This window comes from Salvelinus alpinus, chromosome 25 (genome assembly GCF_045679555.1).
Source record: "Salvelinus alpinus chromosome 25, SLU_Salpinus.1, whole genome shotgun sequence".
NCBI lineage: Eukaryota > Metazoa > Chordata > Actinopteri > Salmoniformes > Salmonidae > Salvelinus > Salvelinus alpinus.
The window spans coordinates 41765025-41785633 of NC_092110.1; the positions used below are offsets into that span (position 1 = coordinate 41765025).

The 20609-nt window shown below is 44.1% G+C and overlaps 1 protein-coding gene across 2 annotated transcripts; it reads left to right on the forward strand.

Moving 5' to 3' along the window:
• The first annotated feature begins 1563 nt into the window (after positions 1-1563).
• Positions 1564-20343, forward strand: cdkl1 (cyclin dependent kinase like 1 (CDC2 related kinase)). 2 transcript variants are annotated; one of them, XM_071366826.1, is made up of 11 exons: positions 1564-1875; positions 2858-3134; positions 12606-12727; positions 15136-15208; positions 15997-16087; positions 16648-16848; positions 18083-18165; positions 18540-18596; positions 18750-18914; positions 19003-19098; positions 19228-20343. In XM_071366826.1, the coding sequence occupies exons 1-11, from the start codon at positions 1772-1774 to the stop codon at positions 19327-19329; spliced, it is 1371 nt and encodes a 456-aa protein (XP_071222927.1). In that variant the 5' UTR covers positions 1564-1771; the 3' UTR covers positions 19330-20343. The 2 variants fall into 2 exon arrangements, with proteins under 2 accessions (XP_071222927.1, XP_071222928.1); XM_071366827.1 differs by lacking the exon at positions 19003-19098 and having other exon boundaries at positions 1567-1875.
• Positions 20344-20609: the final 266 nt, after the last annotated feature.

Sequence of the window (20609 nt, forward strand, 5' to 3'; positions counted from 1 at the left end):
TCATTACAGGAAATGTGCACACATTTATGAGTGTTGCTCTCCACTTTCTGGAGGACAGAGTTTTGAAATCAGAGTATGATAGCTAAGGAGATGGGGAAATTCTGGTGTTTGATTGCAAATATGCAGACGGAGTCTAAAAGAGAACGCACAAGGTAGCTAGCTACCGCTACGTGTCTAAAAAAGACTCCACTATACAAGTAGCCATTTCAATAGAATGTTCATGATGTCACTGCGACACAGGCACCAATCGCCAGTTCACAAGTGATTTGTTCTACGGCCAATCAGTGACTAGAGTCCAGGATAACGCTCTGGCACGGTGGGGGCCGTCTTCTATATTGGGTATTGCATCATCAGTTCCTCTCGTCTCGTCACCTCAATACATACCTTAGCTGCTAACTTGTCAGAAATGTCCAGATCAACTAGCCCATATCGGCGAATGTTTGTTTTTTTAGCTTCCGTTTTTTTTTTGGGGGGGGGCCATAGGTTTTGTAATGTTTGAGTCACTCATATCACATGAATACACAGACATGGCAAAATGTATAGAACTTCAATAAAATTTGCTTTAAAACTGCAAAAATCACCATATGACAAAATGTGTAGAATTGCCGGAAATACGTTTTAAACCTACAAAATGTTCTCTGTCAACAAGCAGTGTGTGAACAGTGCTTGTGCCCATTGAAATAGACGCGAGACGTTCCCCAATGCTGGGCCTGAGTGAACACGTTTGGGAACCCCTGCTATAGCACATGGGTATTCAACCCTGGGTGCCCTTGGGTACTACAGCCCAAAGGTGCTACAGACCTAGGGTACTACCTACAGCCCTAGGGTACTACCTACAGCCCTAGGGTACTAGGGTACTACCTACAGCCCTAGGGTACTACAGGGGGTCTGCTAAAATAATACAAGTGGAAGAAGATATCAAGTTGGCATAGAAGAACCACCTGCTAAAAGGCTAGCTACCAGTGCGGCAACTGGCTGCTGGTAAGTTTTCTTGACTTGGACATAATGTTTTGTCAACACGTAGGTGTCACTGCGACACAGGCACCAATCGCCTGTGTCGCAGTGACACCTACGTGTTGACAAAACATTATGTCCAAGTCAAGAAAACTTACCAGCAGCCAGTTGCCGCACTGGAAGCTACCGTTTAACCAGATGAACAGCTGCTCTTTGCGAAAATGTGTTTGTAGTTACAGTTCTAGCTAATAGGCTTTGTTAGAGTTTAAACTTCCTCTTCCAATTATAATTTGGAGAAGAAAAGGTAGAAGATCCCTGCTCCAGCAAAACAACAGGTGCTCTGGCCACCCTCTACCCACCCGCAGGGCTGTGTGTGAGGAGGAGGAGTCTGTTTCTATGGCGACCAGGTTGAAAAGGCGGTGTGGGAGGGGGTGGAGTCTGTTCCTGTGGGGACCAGGTTGAAAAGGCGGTGTGTGAGGGGGTGGAGTCAGTTCCTATGGGGACCAGGCTGAAAAGGTGGTGTGTGAGGGGGTGGAGTCTGTTCCTATGGTGACCAGGCTGAAAAGGTGGTGTGTGAGGGGGTGGAGTCTGTTTCTATGGAGACCAGGCTGAAAAGGCAGTGTGTGAGGGGGTGGAGTCTGTTCCTATGGAGACCAGGCTGAAAAGGCTGTGTGTGAGGGGGTGGAGTCTGTTCCTATGGGGACCAGGCTGAAAAGGCGGTGTGTGAGGGGGTGGAGTCTGTTCCTATGGGGACCAGGTTGAAAGCGAAAGCCTTCTGAGAGAGAGAGCAGCTCGACCTACAGTTCCAACAACGTGAATGTCCATCTCCATTCTCCTCAGTCGATGTGTTTGCCAGTCAAGCGTGTCTCTCCGCTCTGAATTTCTTATTTTGCAAACTGTACATCCAAACGACACCTGGACGTAAGTATAGCTTTGAATATGACCAATAACCATATTGGCTCATAATAAATGTATGTAGTGTTGAAATTATAACTTGTTTTGTAAACATGCAATTTTATTTTGAGTACGTTTTCGTTTTTTTGCTTTTATTTATGTGTTGGCTTTATGACACAGTTATTTGAGTTTGTGCTTTAATAGGTGGTGATTTAGTAGCCAAGTAGACGGTTGTATAGTGAAGGACTTTGATTTGTAATGCATTTACAGAAGTTGAAAACACAATTGTTTTCTTTCCCCGTTTACCTTGGAAGACCTTTATATACTTTGCAATGCAAATGTTTTCGTTACGCAATCGAACTGTCCAAAGGCAGGTGTAAGGTTTCCACAAGCGAATAAATTAATCTTTAACTAGAATTAGATTTTAGGTTTATGTTGGGGCTCCTATACACGTGATCTGATCACTGTGTGATCCGTTTAGCTATTATTAAAAGCAACCACTTGTTTAATATACAGTACGATAGGGTAAGTTCTGTTTGCAACAGGTGTTAATATACAAATCCGAACCCCTTCGTTTTTTGGGGGGGGGGGTCCAGTTTTGTTTTTACGACCTCCATACCAGTCTTTAGTTTTTTTGACACTGTTGACAACAATAACCTGTTGTAGGCTAGATACGTTTAGGCAACCCAACAGTTTCTCTTGCCAGAGCTCTTTACATGTCGTAACTTTTTCATGCCTGGTCTCATTCACTTTGACATGTTTTTGGGGCATTTGGCGACACACACACGGTATAGAATATAATTTTCTTTGGCATCCCTACACAAGATAGAAAATGCATTCATTCGGCTCTACTGTTAAGTTAGTGTCAGGATACAAACATTTGAGTCAGAAATGTAATAAAATACGAATGTATCAGTATTTAATTCCCAAGGAAAACCTGATTAAAAATATGTATTGCTCTTCAAAATCAGAAACTTCTTACACGCTGATGTACTGGTTTGCTTTTAAGATCTCAAATCAAGGACCGCGTTTCTTGGACCAAAACAAGTGTAAATCTGCTGGACCTGGTCGACTGCTCTGCGACTACTACCACTCCGAGTCAGTCCTCAGACATCACCATGGAGAAGTATGAGAAGATGGGGAAGATCGGGGAGGGGTCCTACGGCGTGGTGTTCAAGTGCAGGAACAGGGACACGGGACAGATCGTTGCCATCAAGAAGTTTGTGGAGTCTGAAGACGATCCTGTCATTAAGAGGATCGCTCTGAGAGAGATTAGGATGCTGAAGGTAAAAACCACTCAGCCTTGAGCCATCTTTATTAAAACCACTCAGCCTTGAGCCATCTTTATTAAAACCACTCAGCCTTGAGCCATCTTTATTAAAACCACTCAGCCTTGAGCCATCTTTATTAAAACCACTCAGCCTTGAGCCATCTTTATTAAAACCTCTCAGCCTTGAGCCATCTTCATTAAAACCACCCAGCCTTGAGCCATCTTTATTAAAACCACTCAGCCTTGAGCCATCTTTATTAAAACCTCTCAGCCTTGAGCCATCTTTATTAAAACCACTCAGCCTTGAGCCATCTTTAATAAAACCTCTCAGCCTTGAGCCATCTTTATTAAAACCACTCAGCCTTGAGCCATCTTTATTAAAACCACTCAGCCTTGAGCCATCTTTATTAAAACCACTCAGCCTTGAGCCATCTTTATTAAAACCACTCAGCCTTGAGCCATCTTTATTAAAACCACTCAGCCTTGAGCCATCTTTATTAAAACCTCTCAGCCTTGAGCCATCTTCATTAAAACCACCCAGCCTTGAGCCATCTTTATTAAAACCACTCAGCCTTGAGCCATCTTTATTAAAACCTCTCAGCCTTGAGCCATCTTTATTAAAACCACTCAGCCTTGAGCCATCTTTAATAAAACCTCTCAGCCTTGAGCCATCTTTATTAAAACCACTCAGCCTTGAGCCATCTTTATTAAAACCTCTCAGCCTTGAGCCATCTTTATTAAAACCACCCAGCCTTGAGCCATCTTTATTAAAACCACTCAGCCTTGAGCCATCTTTATTAAAACCACTCAGCCTTGAGCCATCTTTATTAAAACCACTCCGCCTTGAGCCCTCTTTATTACAACCACTCAGCCTTGAGCCATCTTTATTAAAACCACTCTGCCTTGAGCCATCTTTATTAAAACCACCCTGCCTTGAGCCATCTTTATTAAAACCTCTCAGCCTTGAGCCATCTTTATTAAAACCTCTCAGCTTTGAGCCATCTTTATTAAAACCACCCAGCCTTGAGCCATCTTTATTAAAACCAGTCAGCCTTGAGCCATCTGTATTAAAACCAGTCAGCCTTGAGCCATCTTTATTAAAACCAGTCAGCCTTGAGCCATCTGTATTAAAACCAGTCAGCCTTGAGCCATCTTTATTAAAACCACCCAGCCTTGAGCCATCTTTATTAAAACCACCCAGCCTTGAGCCATCTGTATTAAAACCACTCAGCCTTGAGCCATCTTTATTAAAACCACTCAGCCTTGAGCCCTCTTTATTAAAACCACTCAGCCTTGAGCCCTCTTTATTAAAACCAGTCAGCCTTGAGCCATCTTCATTAAAACCACCCAGCCTTGAGCCATCTTTATTAAAACCTCTCAGCCTTGAGCCATCTTCATTGAAACCACTCAGCCTTGAGCCATCTTTATTAAAACCAGTCAGCCTTGAGCCCTCTTTATTAAAACCAGTCAGCCTTGAGCCATCTTTATTAAAACCACCCAGCCTTGAGCCCTCTTTATTAAAACCACTCAGCCTTGAGCCATCTTTATTAAAACATCTCAGCCTTGAGCCATCTTTATTAAAACCACTCAGCCTTGAGCCATCTTTATTAAAACCACTCAGCCTTGAGCCATCTTTATTAAAACCACCCAGCCTTGAGAAATCTTTATTTATTTTTCTTTTATTATCTCACACCTGTTGCATAAATCCTCTCTGACTGCTTGTGTTTTTATAACAAACTTCACTGTAAATCCCCTGTAGACTTCACTGTTAACCCCCTGTAGACTTCACTGTTAACCCCTGTAGACTTCACTGTTAACCCCTGTAGACTTCACTGTAAATCCCCTGTAGACTTCACTGTAAATCCCCTGTAGACTTCACTGTAAATCCCCTGTAGACTTCACTGTTAACCCCCTGTAGGCTTCACTGTTAACCCCCTGTAGGCTTCACTGTTAACCCCCTGTAGGCTTCACTGTTAACCCCCTGTAGGCTTCACTGTTAACCCCCTGTAGGCTTCACTGTTAACCCCCTGTAGACTTCACTGTAAACCCCCTGTAGACTTCACTGTTAACCCCATGTAGATGCATGCACCAAGGCAGGGAAGGTGAATGAAGACTCTGCTTTTCCCTGCCTTGTTGTATCCCAGTTGTACGTCATTGGACACAAGTGGGGAGGGTATTCTGTCTTTGTTCTTGCTCACTGACCCTGTTTTAAGAGCTTTCTGTTGAATACAGAGGATAGCAACCAATAGACACGCAGTTACCATACAGTCCTGGGGATGTTTTGACACTAGTTGAGGAAAATGTTTAGTGTCATTTTAGTTCAACAACTGGTTGCTGTATTTTTTTTCTGTCTTATATTTGACTGTTGTGCATCTTGGATTCACTCACAACAACCCTGACAGCTTGTGATAGATTCAGCGTATCCAGAATAAACATTCCTTTCCCGTTAGTATGTAGAATTAATTGTTTACCTTTCAATCAGCCAGATGTGTTCAACAACAAACTAATTGCATGTAATTGACATTAAGAATTAGCGATATTATATGTAACAAAAACGCAACGTGTAAAGTGTTGGTCTCATGATTCATGAGCTGAAATAAAAGATCCCAGAAATGCTCCATACGCACAAAAAAGCTTATTTCTCTCATATTTTGTGGACAAATTTGTTAAATCCCTGTTAGTGAGGATTTCTCAATTGCCAAGAAAATCCATCCGCCTGACAGGTGTGGCATATTAATAAGCTGATTAAACAACATGGTCATTTCACAGGTGCACCTTGTGCTGGGGACAATAAAATGGCACTCTAAAATGTACAGTTTTGTCAAAATAAAATGCCACAGAGATCTTAAGTTTTGAGGGAGAGGCCAATTGGCATGCTGACTGCAGGAATGTTCACCAGAGCTGCTGCCAGATAATTGAATGTTAAAATCTCTACTATAAGCGTCGTTTTAGAGAATTTGTCAGTACGTCCAACAAGCTTCACAACCGCAGGCGACGTGTAACCATGCCAGCCCAGGACCTCCACATCGTCTGAGACCAGCCACAGCTGATGAAACTGAGGAGTATTTCTGTCTGTAATAAAGCCCTTTTGTGGGGAAAAAATCATTCTGATTGGCTGGGCCTGGATCCAAGTGGGTGGGCCTATGCCCTCCCAGACCCACCCATGGCTGCACCCCTGCCCAGTCATGTGAAATCCATAGATTAGGCCCAAATGAATTTATTTCAATTGACTGATTTTCTTTTATGTGAACTGTAACTTAGTAAAATTGTTCCATGTTGTGTTTATATTTTTGTTCAGTATATACAGTACCAGCCAAAAGTTTGGACACACCTACTTATTCAAGGGTTTTTCTTTATTTTTACTATTTTCTACATTGTAGAATAATAGTGAAGACATAAAAACGTCATAGATTGACACTTTTCCAACAAGTCAGTTTATCAAATTTCTGCCCTGCTAGAGCTGCCCTGGTCAAGTGCTGTTATTGTGAAGTGGAAACGTCTAGGAGCAACAACGGCTCATCTGCGAAGGGGTAGGCCACACAATCTCTCAGAACGGGACCGCCGAGTGCTGAATCATGTAGCGCGTTAAAATCATCTGTCCTCGGTTGCATCACTCACTACCGTGCTCCAAACGGCCTCTGGAAGCAACGTCAAACTGTTTGACCGCATGAACCTTCCTCTCCTGGGGCTGGACGTTCCCCCGTCCAATCAAATACCCCAGGTACTCCACCTCCTCGAACACTAGTTTGCATTTCTTGAGGTTTGCGGTCAACCAGGCTTGTCTGAGTGCGTACAGCACGGCCTGGAGGCACGTCAGGTGCTCTTCCCAACCTTGGCTGTGGATGATGATATCATCCAAATAGGCCGCTGCGTACTGCTGGTGGGGTCGAAGTACTTTGTTCATCAGTCGCTGGAATGTGGGCGGGGCTCCGTGGAGACCGAACGGGAGCACCCGGTACTGATACAAACCCGTCTGGTGTTGAAAACGCCGTCTTCTCCCGGGAGGAGGCTACCAACGGTACCTGCCAATATTCTTTGGTCAGGTCAAGGGTGCTGATGTACCGGGCCTTTCCCAATCGGTCGATGAGCTCGTCCACCCTCGGCATGGGGTAGAGTCCGGTTTGGGCTACAGTCCGGTTTGGGCACCAACACGTTGGGGCTGCACCATGCACTGTGAGATTCTTCAACAACCCCCATCCTCAGCATAGCCTCTACTTCCTGTTTCACGGCCTCCGGAATCCAATATGGCCTCTTTTGTACCATTTCCCCGGGCCGGGTACGGATGTGGTGTTCAATGAGGGTCGTGCGGTTTCCACGTACGGTTCCCACGTACCGTCGGGGCAGCAACAATACCTCTCGAAGTTCCCCCTGTTGGTGCGACACCTGATACAAAAGGTTATTCTTGATTTGGAAATGGGGGTATCGCCAGTCACTCACCCCTGGAAGTAGCTGTCCATCCACCACTACCACTTGGGCTGTGTCGGCTTTCAAGTTAGGATCCTCCCACTGGGCCGTCCCGAATTTTCCCCTCAGTTGGCCCCCAGGGGGTGACTCGACTGGCCCCTCCTGTGGTTCCCCGGGGGGGTTGGGTTTCGGCACCCCCTCTGACTCCGGACCCGTAGATACACGTTTGCTTCCGGGCCGCACAGGCGATGGGTCGTCCTCGCTCTCGTCTTCGCCCGGCTTGTACCTTCTTCCTCAGCTCGTGCCCCCACAGGGCTGCGAACCGCGGACAATCTCGTCCCTGTAGGAGAGGCACCACATCTCTGGTACTGCACCCACCATCATCTGGCAGTTCCCTTGTGCCGTCGCGATGTTGGCCCATACGGTTGGATACCGCTTTGTGTCCCCGTGAACACAGGAAATGGACATCTCCCTACCACGTTTGGTATCCTGGTTCAGCAGGCTCGTGGTTACGAGGGTAACCATACTTCCGGAGTCTAATAGAGCTTCCGTGTCATGTCCGTCAACCTTCACCCTTTGCAGTTGATTTGTGGTGTGCCCAACAGGAGGTGACGTAGGTCACCGCGTGACCCTCCTCGCCTCCGGAGCTTGCTGATGGCATCGACTCCTCTTGAGCCGGGCAATTCCAGGCAGTGTGCCCCCGGGCGCCACACTCAAAACACCTCCATCTACCTGGGGTCGTCTGTGGCGGGTCGGCCCTACCCCAGCCGTCTCTCCACAGGTTTGCGGTCCCTTGGCCCTGCCGACTGTCGGTTTGGGGTACACAGCAGTGGGGCTGTCCTTCCTACTCCTCGAACTGGTCGCCGACTCGGCCCGGCTCCCACTCAGCAGGGCCTGAGTGTTCTGATGCGTCTCCACTGCTTCCAGGAGGCCTTCCAAGGTCTGGGGCGAGCATAGACTCGCTGCCCTATTCATGTCGTGGGGTAGTGCTCGTAGGAAGCGATCCAGGACCACTTTGTCTAGGATGGAGAGGGTGGATACGTCGGTTAGGAGCCATCCCCTGGTGACGCGCAGTAGGTCGCTCATCTGGGCTCGGGGGGATGCGTCAGCTACCAACCTCCAGTTGTTGAATAGTTGAGCCCGATGGGCCAGGCTGTACCCGTAGCGGCTGAGTATCTCCCGTTTGAGTCCGTCGTAGTTAGCCGATATGTTCATCGTTCAGGTCCCAATACGCCTTTAACCTGTCTAGGACTGGGATTCCGCTAGCGGAACCCCTCGCCAACAGCCAATTAAATTGCAGGGCGCCAAATTCAATCAACAGAAATCTCATAATTCAATTTTCTCAAACATACAAGTATTAGGCACCATTTTAAAGATAAAATTCTCGTTAGTCCAACCACAGTGTCCGATTTCACATAATCTTTTCGGCGAAAGCAGAACATATCATTATGTTAGGTCAGCGACTAGTCACAGAAAGCATACAGCGATTTTCCAAGCAAAGAGAGGAGTCACAAAAAGCAGAAATATTGATACAATTAATCACTAACCTTTGATATTCTTCATCAGATGACACTCCCGGGACAACATGTTACACAATACATGTATGTTTTGTTCGATCAAGTTCATATTTATATCCAAAAATCTCAGTTTACATTGGCGCGTTATGTTCAGTAATGTTTTGCTTCCAAAACATCTGGTGATTTTGCAGAGAGCCACAACAATTCACAGAAATACTCATCATAAACATTAATAAAAGATACAAGAAATTGAAGATTTTGTACCAGGCTGTGTGTACTACTCCCTTCACAGAACAGCGCAAACTGTCTCTAATCAGAATAGAAAGAGGAGTGGGAGGCCCCGGTGCACAACTGAGCAAAAGGACAAGTACATTAGAATGTCTAGTTTGAGAAACAGACGCCTCGTAAGTCCTCAACTTGCAGCTTCATTAAATAGTACCCGCAAAACACCAGTCTCAACGTCAACAGTGAAGAGGCGACTCTGGGATGCTGGCCATATCTCAGACTAAGCCAATAAAAATAAAATATTAAAATGGCCAAAAGAACACAGACACTGGACAGAGGAACTCTGCCTAGAAGGCCAGCATCCCAGAGTCGCCTCTTCACTGTTGACGTTTAGACTGTATCATCTTGTTATTGACACCATGTCTGTTATAGACCGTATCATCTTGTTATTGACCATATCATCTTGTTATTGACACCATGTCTGTTATAGACTGTATCATCTTGTTATTGACACCATGTCTGTTATAGACTGTATCATCTTGTTATTGACACCATGTCTGTTATAGACTGTATCATCTTGTTATTGACACCATGTCTGTTATAGACCGTATCATCTTGTTATTGACACCATGTCTGTTATAGACTGTATCATCTTGTTATTGACACCATGTCTGTTATAGACCGTATCATCTTGTTATTGACACCATGTCTGTTATAGACTGTATCATCTTGTTATTGACACCATGTCTGTTATAGACCGTATCATCTTGTTATTGACACCATGTCTGTTATAGACTGTATCATCTTGTTATTGACACCATGTCTGTTATAGACCGTATCATCTTGTCATATCGTTTTGTTGTTGTGACATACTGTATGGGCTTGACGAAACGTGTCTTGCCAACTACTATGGTCATTGCCTGACCAAGTAGCTTCCAGTAGCTTCCTCATCCTCCTCATCCTCCTCGTCCTCATAAACAGTTCTTCCAGTAGCTTCCTCATCCTCGTCCTCATAAACAGTTCTTCCAGTAGCTTCCTCATCCTCCTCCTCGTCCTCATAAACAGTTCTTCCAGTAGCTTCCTCATCCTCCTCCTCGTCCTCATAAACAGTTCTTCCAGTAGCTTCCTCATCCTCCTCATCGTCCTCATAAACAGTTCTTCCAGTAGCTTCCTCATCCTCCTCATCGTCCTCATAAACAGTTCTTCCAGTAGCTTCCTCATCGTCCTCATAAACAGTTCTTCCAGTAGCTTCCTCATCGTCCTCATAAACAGTTCTTCCAGTAGCTTCCTCATCCTCCTCATCGTCCTCATAAACAGTTCTTCCAGTAGCTTCCTCATCGTCCTCATAAACAGTTCTTCCAGTAGCTTCCTCATCCTCCTCCTCATCCTCATAAACAGTTCTTCCAGCAGCTTCCTCATCCACCTCCTCATCATCCTCATAAACAGTTCTAGAACTCCAGATAGGGACATATCGGTTGTCATGGGAGACCACAGCATGTTTATTACCGTTCCACTTCCTGCAATCTCTGTTTTGATAAGACATGTGGGAGCTTGTCAGCCGCTCTGCACGAAGCAAACACAGATCCATTACTTTCTGTTATGTAATCGCTATATCCATATTACTGTGTGCACCTACAGTAAATTGGCATGCTAATTGAAGTCGGAAGTTTACACGCACTTAGGTTGGAGTCATTAAAACTTGTTTTTCAACCACTCCACAAATTTCTTGTTAACAAACTATAGTTTTGGCAAGTCGGTTAGGACATCTACTTTGTGCATGACACAAGTCATTTTCCCAACAATTGTTTACAGGCAGATTGTTTTACTTATAATTCACTGTATCACAATTCCAGTGGGTCAGAAGTTTACATACATTAAGTTGACTGTGCCTTTAAACAGCTTGGAAAATTCCAGAAAATTATGTAATGGCTTTAGAAGCTTCTGATAGGCTAATTGACATCATTTGAGTCAATTGAAGGTGTACCTGTGGATGTATTTCAAGGCCTACCTTCAAACTCAGTGCCTCTTTGCTTGACATCATGGAAAAATCAAAAGAAATCAGCCAAGACCTCAGAAAAACAATTGTAGACCTCCACAAGTCTGGTTCATCCTTGGGAGCAATTTCCAAATGCCTGAGGGTACCACATTCATCAGTACAAACAATAGTACACAAGTATAAACACCATGGGACCACACAGCCGTCATACCGCTCAGAAAGGAGACGCGTTCTGTCTCCTAGAGATGAACGTACTTTGGTGTGAAAAGTGCAAATCAATCGCAGAACCACAGCAATGGACCTTGTGAAGATGCTGGAGGAAACAGGTACAAAAGTATCTATATCCACAGTAAAACAAGTCCTATATCGACATAACCTGAAAGGCCGCTCAGCAAGGATGAAGCCACTGCTCCAAAACCGCCACAAAAAAGCCAGACTACGGTTTGCAACTGCACATGGGGACAAAGCTCGTACTTTTTGGAGAAATGTCCTCTGGTCTGATGAAACAAAAATAGAACTGTTTGGCCATAATGACCATTGTCATGTTTGGAGGAAAAAGGGGGAGGATTGCAAGCCGGAGAACACCATCCCAACCGTGAAGCATGGGGGTGGCAGCATCATGTTGTGGGGGTGCTTTGCTGAAGGAGGGACTGGTGCACTTCACAAAATAGATGGAATCATGAGGATGGAAAATTATGTGGATATATTGAATCAACATCTCAAGACATCAGTCAGGAAGTTAAAGCTTGGTCGCAAATGGGGACAATGACCCCAAGCATACTTCCAAAGTTGTGGCAAAATGGCTTCAGGACAACAAAGTCAAGGTATTGGAGTGGCCATCACACAGCCCTGACCTCAATCGTATAGAAAACGTGTGGGCAGAACTGAAAAAGCGTGTGCGAGCAAGGAGGCCTACAAACCTGACTCAGTTACACCAGCTCTGTCAGGAGGAATGGGCCAAAATTCACCCAACTTATTGTGGGAAGCTTGTGGAAGGCTACCCGAAACATTTGACCCAAGTTAAACAATTTAAAGGCAATGCTACCAAATACTAATTGAGTGTATGTAAACTTCTGACCCACTCGGAATGTAATGAAAGAAATAAAATCTGAAATAAATCAGTCTCTCTACTATTATTCTGACATTACACATTCTTAAAATTAAGTGCTGATCCAAACTGACCTAAGACAGGGAATTTTTACGATGATTAAATGTCAGGAATTGTGAAATTGTTTAAATGCATTTGGCTAAGGTATGTAAACTTCCGACTTCAACTGTATATGTGTGTGTGTGTGTGTGTGTGTGTGTGTGTGTGTGTGTGTGTCTGTGTGTGTTATCCGAGCAGCAACTGAAGCACTCCAACCTGGTGAACCTGATTGAGGTGTTCAGACGTAAACGTAAGCTACACCTGGTGTTTGAATACTGTGATCACACCGTCCTCAACGAGCTGGACCGATACCCCAGAGGGTGAGTTCTGGCTGTCTACACACAAGCTCTCTCTGTCTCACACACTGATAGATTCTATAGATTGTTTATCTGTCTCCCTGCTGTTTATCTATGACCTGTATATATTTTAATTTTTTTATTTAACCTTTATTTAACCAGGCAAGTCAGTTAAGAACACATTCTTATTTACAATGACGGCCTACCGGGGAACAGTGGGTTAACTGCCTTGTTCAGGGGGCAGAACGACAGATGTTCACCTTGTCAACTCAGGGATTCGATCTAGCAACCTTTCGGTTACTGGCCCAACGCCCTAACCACTAGGCTACCTGCCGCCCCTTATAGTGTCTCCCCTGCTGTTTATCTATGACCTGTATATAGTGTCTCCCCTGCTGATAGCCACAGTGTTTGGCTGTTACCACGGAGACTGACCTGCTCGTTGCGGAATGTTTACAGCGATGCAGTCCCAGAATGCTGTTGGCTGACAGGGAGGGAGGTAGAGTTGTAGGAACACAGACAGACAGACAGACAGACAGACAGACAGACACACACACACACACACACACACACACACACACACACACACACACACACACACACACACACACACACACACACACACACACACACACACACACACACACACACACACACACACAGTTAATAGAGGGTTTGTAGCTATCTGGTGCCTGCCTCACTCCCATGGGGGGCTCAGCCACAGGAAGGGGGATGGAGATTGTCTATGTCCCAAGTGGCACCCTGTTCCCTATATAGTGCACTACTTTTGACCGGAGCCCTACGAGCCCTATTGGTTCCAGTCAAAAGTAGTGCACTATATAGGGAGCCATTTAGGATGGCTATTAAATCACCAGTTGTAAGGCTGGATTTAGCCATCTCCATGGCAACACTGATGGATGGGCTTCTGGACTACAGTTTACAATAAGAGAGGGGGAGGGAGGGGGGGAGGGAGGGGGAGAGAGAGGTAGGGAGAGGTAGGGAGAGAGGGGGAGAGGAGAGGAGAGGGGAGGGAGGGAGAGAGGGAGAGAGATACACACTTCCCACAGGGCCGGGTGGTGAGACAGGGATGCAGCTTACGCCCCACCCTCTTCAACATAAATATCAACAAATATGCAGCACCCGGCCTCACCCTACTAGAATCTGAAGTCAAATGTTTGCTGATGATCTGGTGCTTCTGTCCCCAACCAAGGAGGGCCTACATCATCACCTAGATCTGCAAAAATATCCTCTGTGTACGACATAAAACACCAAATAATGCATGCAGAGTAGAATTAGGCCGATACCCGCTAATTATCAAAATCCAGAAAAGAGCCGTTCAATTCTACAACCACTTAAAAGGAAGCGATTCCCAAACCTTCAATAACAAAGCCATCAGCTACAGAGTGATGAACCTGGAGAAGTGTCCCCTAAGCAAGCTAGCCCTGGGGCCAACCAAATCATGAGAAAACAAAAAGATAATTACTTGACACATTGGAAAGAATTAACCAAAAAACAGAGCAAACTAGAATGATATTTGGCCCTAAACAGAGAGTAAACAGTGGCAGAATACCTGACCACTGTGACTGACCCAAACTTAAGGAAAGCTTTGACTATGTTCAGACTCAGTGAGCATAGCCTTGCTATTGAGAAAGGCCGCCGTAGGCAGACATGGCTCTCAAGAGAAGACAGGCTATGTGCACACTGCCCACAAAATGAGGTGGAAACTGAGCTGCACTTCCTAACCTCCTGCCAAATGTATGACCATATAAGAGACACATATTTCCCTCAGATTACACAGACCCACAAAGAATTCAAAAACAAACCCAATTTTGATAAACTCCCATTCTACTGGGTGAAATACAACAGTGTGCAATCACAGCAGTAAGTTTTGTGACCTGTTGCCACAAGCAAAGAGCAACCAGTGAAGACCATTGTAAATACAACCCATATTTGTTTATTTTTAACTATGTGCACGTCATTACAACACTGTATAGAGACATAATATGACATTTGAAATGTCTCTATTCCTTTGGAACTTTTGTAAATGTAATGTTTACTGTTCATTTGTACTGTTTACTTCACTTTTGATTATCTATTTCACTTGCTTTGGCAATGTAAGCATATGTTTCCCATGCCAATAAAGCCACTTGAATTTAATTTAATTGAGAAAGAGAGAGAACTAATCAGCCACTACAAACGTCAGCTGACGTTAGCCACTGCTAGCTAACCATCAGTGGAAGTCATAGGGGCAACAGTTTTATTTATTTTTATTACAGGTTGCTGTAAACTGCAGTCAGAGATTAGAGCCAGCAATCTGAAGATCTGTACCTGGCTTTGGGTTTACTGGTCATAGAATTACATACATAGTCCTGAAAATTAAATCTATAATGTAAAAGTATATCTGTGCTACTTGGTTGTCTCTTCTCATCTTCCAGTGTTCCAGAACATCTGGTAAAAAGCATCACCTGGCAGACACTCCAGGCTGTCAACTTCTGTCATAAACAGAACGTAAGTGGTTTTCCCTACTTTTTTCTCCGTCCCTCCCCTACCCAAACCGCTGTTTTACTAGCATTCCAGTCTCCTGGCCGACCGACCGTTAATCTTTCACTGAGATACAACAAACCGCCACGGGGCCCCTTTAACAGTCAAGCTGCACAGCTAAAGTCCGGATATGTGGGGTAATTTATTATTGCACACCGTAGCAAAACGTTTTGCAACAGAAAAAAATGAAAAACAACTGTTTCTCATTGGACAAATTGAGGTAGTTCCCTACCCGTTTCGTCCTGTTTGCTTCTGTTTGGTTCCTAGTGAATACACCCTCCTGATCTGCTGCATGTCTTCTCTGTCCTGGCAAAGTACCGTCTTCTCTGGCCTGGCAAAGTACCGTCTTCTCTAGCCTGGCAAAGTACCGTCTTCTCTAGCCTGGCAAAGTACCGTCTTCTCTAGCCTGGCAAAGTACCGTCTTCTCTAGCCTGGCAAAGTACCGTCTTCTCTAGCCTGGCAAAGTACCGCCTTCTCTAGCCTGGGAAAGTACCAGATCTGTTTGTGCTGCCTTGTGACATAGCCTGGTCCCAGGTCTGTTTGTGTTGTCTTGTTAATGATTTGCTTGACAATGACCATAGGAGTTGGCAAGACGGCACAAACAGATCTGGGAACCAGGCTGTTGTCCTCTTCTCACGTATAGATCAACAACCGTACAAGACCGCCACATGATCAGCTGTGGTTGAATGAATGGTCCGCCCTGGCTGGCACTGTTAAACGACTAACGTTTTGCTTGTTGTCTCTGTCTCCTGCAGTGCATCCACAGAGATGTGAAGCCCGAGAATATCCTCATCACTAAACAGCAGGTCATTAAGCTCTGTGACTTCGGATTCGCCAGGATCCTCAGTAAGTTATTGTGTGTCCCAAATGGCATCCTATTCACTATGAAGTGCTATACATGTTTACTATGATCCATAGGGTTCTGGTCAAATGTAGTGCACTATGTAGGGAATATAGTGCTATTTGGTACAGAATCTTTGAGGCTCCTTCCCTGAGCAGAAAAGTCATGTTACTGTACTGTTCCTGTAGGTCTACTGCCCCCTGGTGGACTCCTGTTGTAATACCACAGTCTTAACTTTCTGGCACCATTGAAATCAACACTAGTTCCATTTCTTATCAATTCTTCCCTCCTAAACAGAGTCTTGTATCTAACAGCTTCCAGACTCGTGTGTGTTTTTTGGGGGTGAAATAACACAATTTTTGATTCACATTGAACAATGAAGTTATATTTATTCTGTTCTGTTCTATCCTATACCATTATATTCTAACTATCTGTCTATGTTGTGTAAAGCCTGCTTATAAAAAGTCTTACAATGCATTATAACCACATTATATTAAATGCGTTATACCATGCAGGCTTTAAGTCTTGTTCCTAAACAGAGCTGTGTATCGATCTGTCCCTGCAGCCGGTCCATGTGACTACTACACAGACTATGTGGCAACGCGATGGTACCGTGCCCCTGAGCTGCTCGTGGGTGATACTCAGTATGGAGCCCCTGTTGATGTTTGGGCGCTGGGCTGTGTCTTCTCTGAGCTGCTCTCTGGCATCCCCCTCTGGCCCGGCAAGTCAGACATGGACCAGCTCTACCTCATCAGGAAGACACTGGGTACGTGGGATTAATATAGCTAGGGTGTCCCAAATGGCACCCTATTCCCTTCATAGTGCACTACTGTTGGCACCCTATTCCCTTCGTAGTGCACGACTGTTGGCACCCTATTCCCTTCATGGTGCACGACTGTTGGCACCCTATTCCCTTCATAGTGCACTATTGTTTGCACCCTATTCCCTTCATAGTGCACGACTGTTGGCACCCTATTCCCTTCATAGTGCACTATTGTTTGCACCAATGCATCAATGTTTCAGTTAGTGATGTGTTATAACAATTAGTGATGTGTTATAACAGTTAGTGATGTGTTATAACAGTTAGTGATGCGTTATAACAGTTAGTGATGCGTTATAACAGTTAGTGATGCGTTATAACAGTTAGTGATGTGTTATAACAGTGAAGCGTTATAACAGTTAGTGCCGCGTTATAACAGTTAGTGATGTGTTATAACAGTTAGTGATGCGTTATAACAGTTAGTGATGCGTTATAACAGTTAGTGATGCGTTATAACAGTTAGTGATGCGTTATAACAGTTAGTGATGCGTTATAACAGTTAGTGATGTGTTATAACAGTGAAGCGTTATAACAGTTAGTGCCGCGTTATAACAGTTAGTGACGCGTTATAACCAGTATATAATACCAGTATATAATACTATATAATACCAGTATATAATGCCAGTATATAATGCCAGTATATAATGCCAGTATATAATACCAGTATATAATAGTAGTATATAATAATAGTATATGATACCAGTATATAATACTAGTATATAATACCAGTATATAATGCCAGTATATAATGCCAGTATATAATGCCAGTATATAATGCCAGTATATAATACCAGTATATAATACCAGTATATAATAATAGTATATGATACCAGTATATAATGCCAGTATATAATACCAGTATATAATAGTATATAATACCAGTATATAATAGTATATAATACCAGTATATAATAATAGTATATAATACTAGTATATAATACCAGTTTCACCAGTTAGGTCAGGAAAAGGACGGTCCCCTTTATTATCACTAAACATGAGCTCCTCTGCATGAGAGCCACTCACATATGACCAACAAGCACCTCACATATGACCAACAATGTCAAATGTAATGTAAAATACAAGGCTGTCGTCACTGTCACATTACGTCCACCTGTTACAGTGTGTTAGGTAGAGGAGAGAAGTAAGAACTTTGTCTGTCTGTGTGTGTGTCTGTCTGCAGGAGACCTGATCCCCCGCCACCAGCAGGTATTCAGTAAGAACCAGTTCTTCAGTGGAGTGTGCATCCCAGAGCCTCAGGAAATGGTGAGAACAAACATATAATGATGATTCATCGACCAAAACGTTCAATAAATCAGATTCAATAAAACATCTTGAGGAGCGTACCGTATTTCAGGGTTCCCTACTGGCAGCCCGTTTGAAGCTTCTTGCGGTCAATTTGCAGTCTACAAATTATTTGTAATTATGTTCCTGTCCTCTGACCGTCCTCTCGGCTGAATCTAGTTGATGATTCCTGCTGTATATCAATTAAATCAACGTTTATTTGTTTTATTTGTTACGTACACAGTATACAGCGGAGTGTAAACTGGTTACTCGCTGCCTCACAACACTTGTGGAAATTATAAAAAGGGTAAAAAAAATAATATATACACAATAAGGCATCATTTATCATCCAATAGGAAACTCTGGAACTGAAATACCCCAACCTATCATATCAAGCACTGAGTCTGATGAAGGTAAGCCTGTCTATCCAGCCATTCACCTGCTGGCAATTTGTGTGGTAAAAATATCTGGTTCTCTTATGAAATTAATGATCTCTCATTTAATGGTCTCTGATGTTTTATTAGCAAATATTCCTTCCCTAAATGACCTTTGCCCCCTGACCCCAGGGCTGCCTGCGTATGGACCCGTCGGAGCGGCTGACCTGTGAGCAGCTTCTGGAGCACCCGTACTTCGACAGCCAACGGGAGGAGAGCGAGAGCACCGGACGGGAACATGACCGCTCCACCAAGAAGAGGTCACGCCTCCTGCCCCGCAAACACCTCCCACCTGGGGTCAGTATGCTTCTTCACGTTAAAACAGCCGGTCCCAATTCCCTCCCTACCCCCTTTCCTCTTGGCTCTAACCCTTCAATGTTTGTAGATCTGTAAGGTGGAACTTGGAAGCAATATGGTGGAAGCTCCATGCAAATTGGGACCAGCTGTCAGAGATGGCAAAATGCTGTACAAACAATTGAAGGTGTCTACACGATGCAGTACATCCTCTGTCATTTTTGTATTCTTTTCCACTATTTAAATTCTTGCCTATGAGATGATATAGTGTCGCTCTTCCAACTTCATTAACTCTCGTTTCCTTTCCTCTCTCTAGTATTTGCCTCAGCTCACCAGCAGCAGTATCTTCCCAGCTCTGGACAACAAGAAGTACTATACCAGCCTGAGGAAATTCAACTACCACTTCCCTAACATCTAAATCCACCATTTTGGATCAGAAATTCAACTACCACTTTCCTGACATCTAAATCCACCATTTTGGATCAGAAATTCAACTACCACTTCCCTGACATCTAAATCCACCATTTTGGATTTGAATGGTCCAGTTGCACATTCATCAACATATACCGTGTTCACGGTGCTAGTCAGAACTAGGAAACTGACATTTCCTGGTTGTAGTTATAGGTGTGTCGCGTACAATGAATCAACAAGTGGGACATTTCTGAGTTTTCTAGTTCCGACTAGCATGTAAACACGGCAATATTCTGGTCAGCTCAGGAACCAGGAAGTGAATCACAACGTGGAAGGACAGGGAGAAGTCCTTGTCTTGTGATGTCATTCTATGCACTGTCAACTTTTTTTTTTTTTCTACTGAAAGACAATTTTATTATGTGGTGTTGCCTCCATTGAAGGCGTATTTTGTATATCTATATAATGTTGACAAGGAGCAGCCTAGTGCTCAGCTGTTAGATTGAGGTTGTCTTCCAGGCAGACTACGTTGCAAGTCATTGACTGTGCCGGCCTGGCTATAACATATGTGGTTGATTTGATACGTAAAACACCTATCCAGACATTGTACCTGGGAACACAGCCAGATACTCGTGTAGAACGGAGGGAGCACCATCGCCTACTGCCTTGACTGGTTTTGCCAAATGTTATTTGTGTGTTTTAAAAAAAATAATGAGCGAGACAGTTGACATTTTTTGGTAGTGATTTGCGTTTTGTTAAAATATTGATTTTCTCAGAAGTAGGTTTGAGTCATTTGTAAAGAAGCAATGTAACAGAAGGTGAAAGGTCAGCTCGGCTTTATTTTATTGGACAGAAATTGTTAATAAGCGATTGTCTGAAATGATCAGCGTAGCTTTGTGGATTAAATACAGTAAGGGTTCTATTCAGTCTAGATCTCTGAAGCGATGTGCACGGAACAGAAATATACATGTAAAGTGTTGGTCCCATGTTTCATGAGCTGAAATAAAAGATCCCAGAAATGCTCCATACGCACAAAAAGCTTATTTCTCAGATTTAGGGTACATCCCTGTTAGTGAGCATTTCTCCTTTGCCTAGATAATCCAGACAGGTGTGGCATATCAAGGAGCTGATTAAACAGCATGATCTTGCCACGCTGACTGCAGGACTGTCCACTTTAACATAAGCTACCTCCGTCATTTTAGAGAATTTGGCAGTGTGTGTTATGGTATGGGCAGGCATAAGCAGATGCCTGAGGCCCATTGTCGTACCATTCATCCGCCCCCATGTTTC

Excerpts from the sequence above, each read along its gene's own strand:
- cdkl1 (XM_071366826.1), top strand. The coding sequence starts at position 1,772 with ATGTCCATCTCCATTCTCCTCAGTCGATGTGTTTGCCAGTCAAGCGTG. Across the intron at positions 1,876-2,857 it reads CATCCAAACGACACCTGGAC|ATCTCAAATCAAGGACCGCG; the intron begins GTAAGTATAGCT and ends TTTGCTTTTAAG. Across the intron at positions 3,135-12,605 it reads GAGAGATTAGGATGCTGAAG|CAACTGAAGCACTCCAACCT; the intron begins GTAAAAACCACT and ends TTATCCGAGCAG.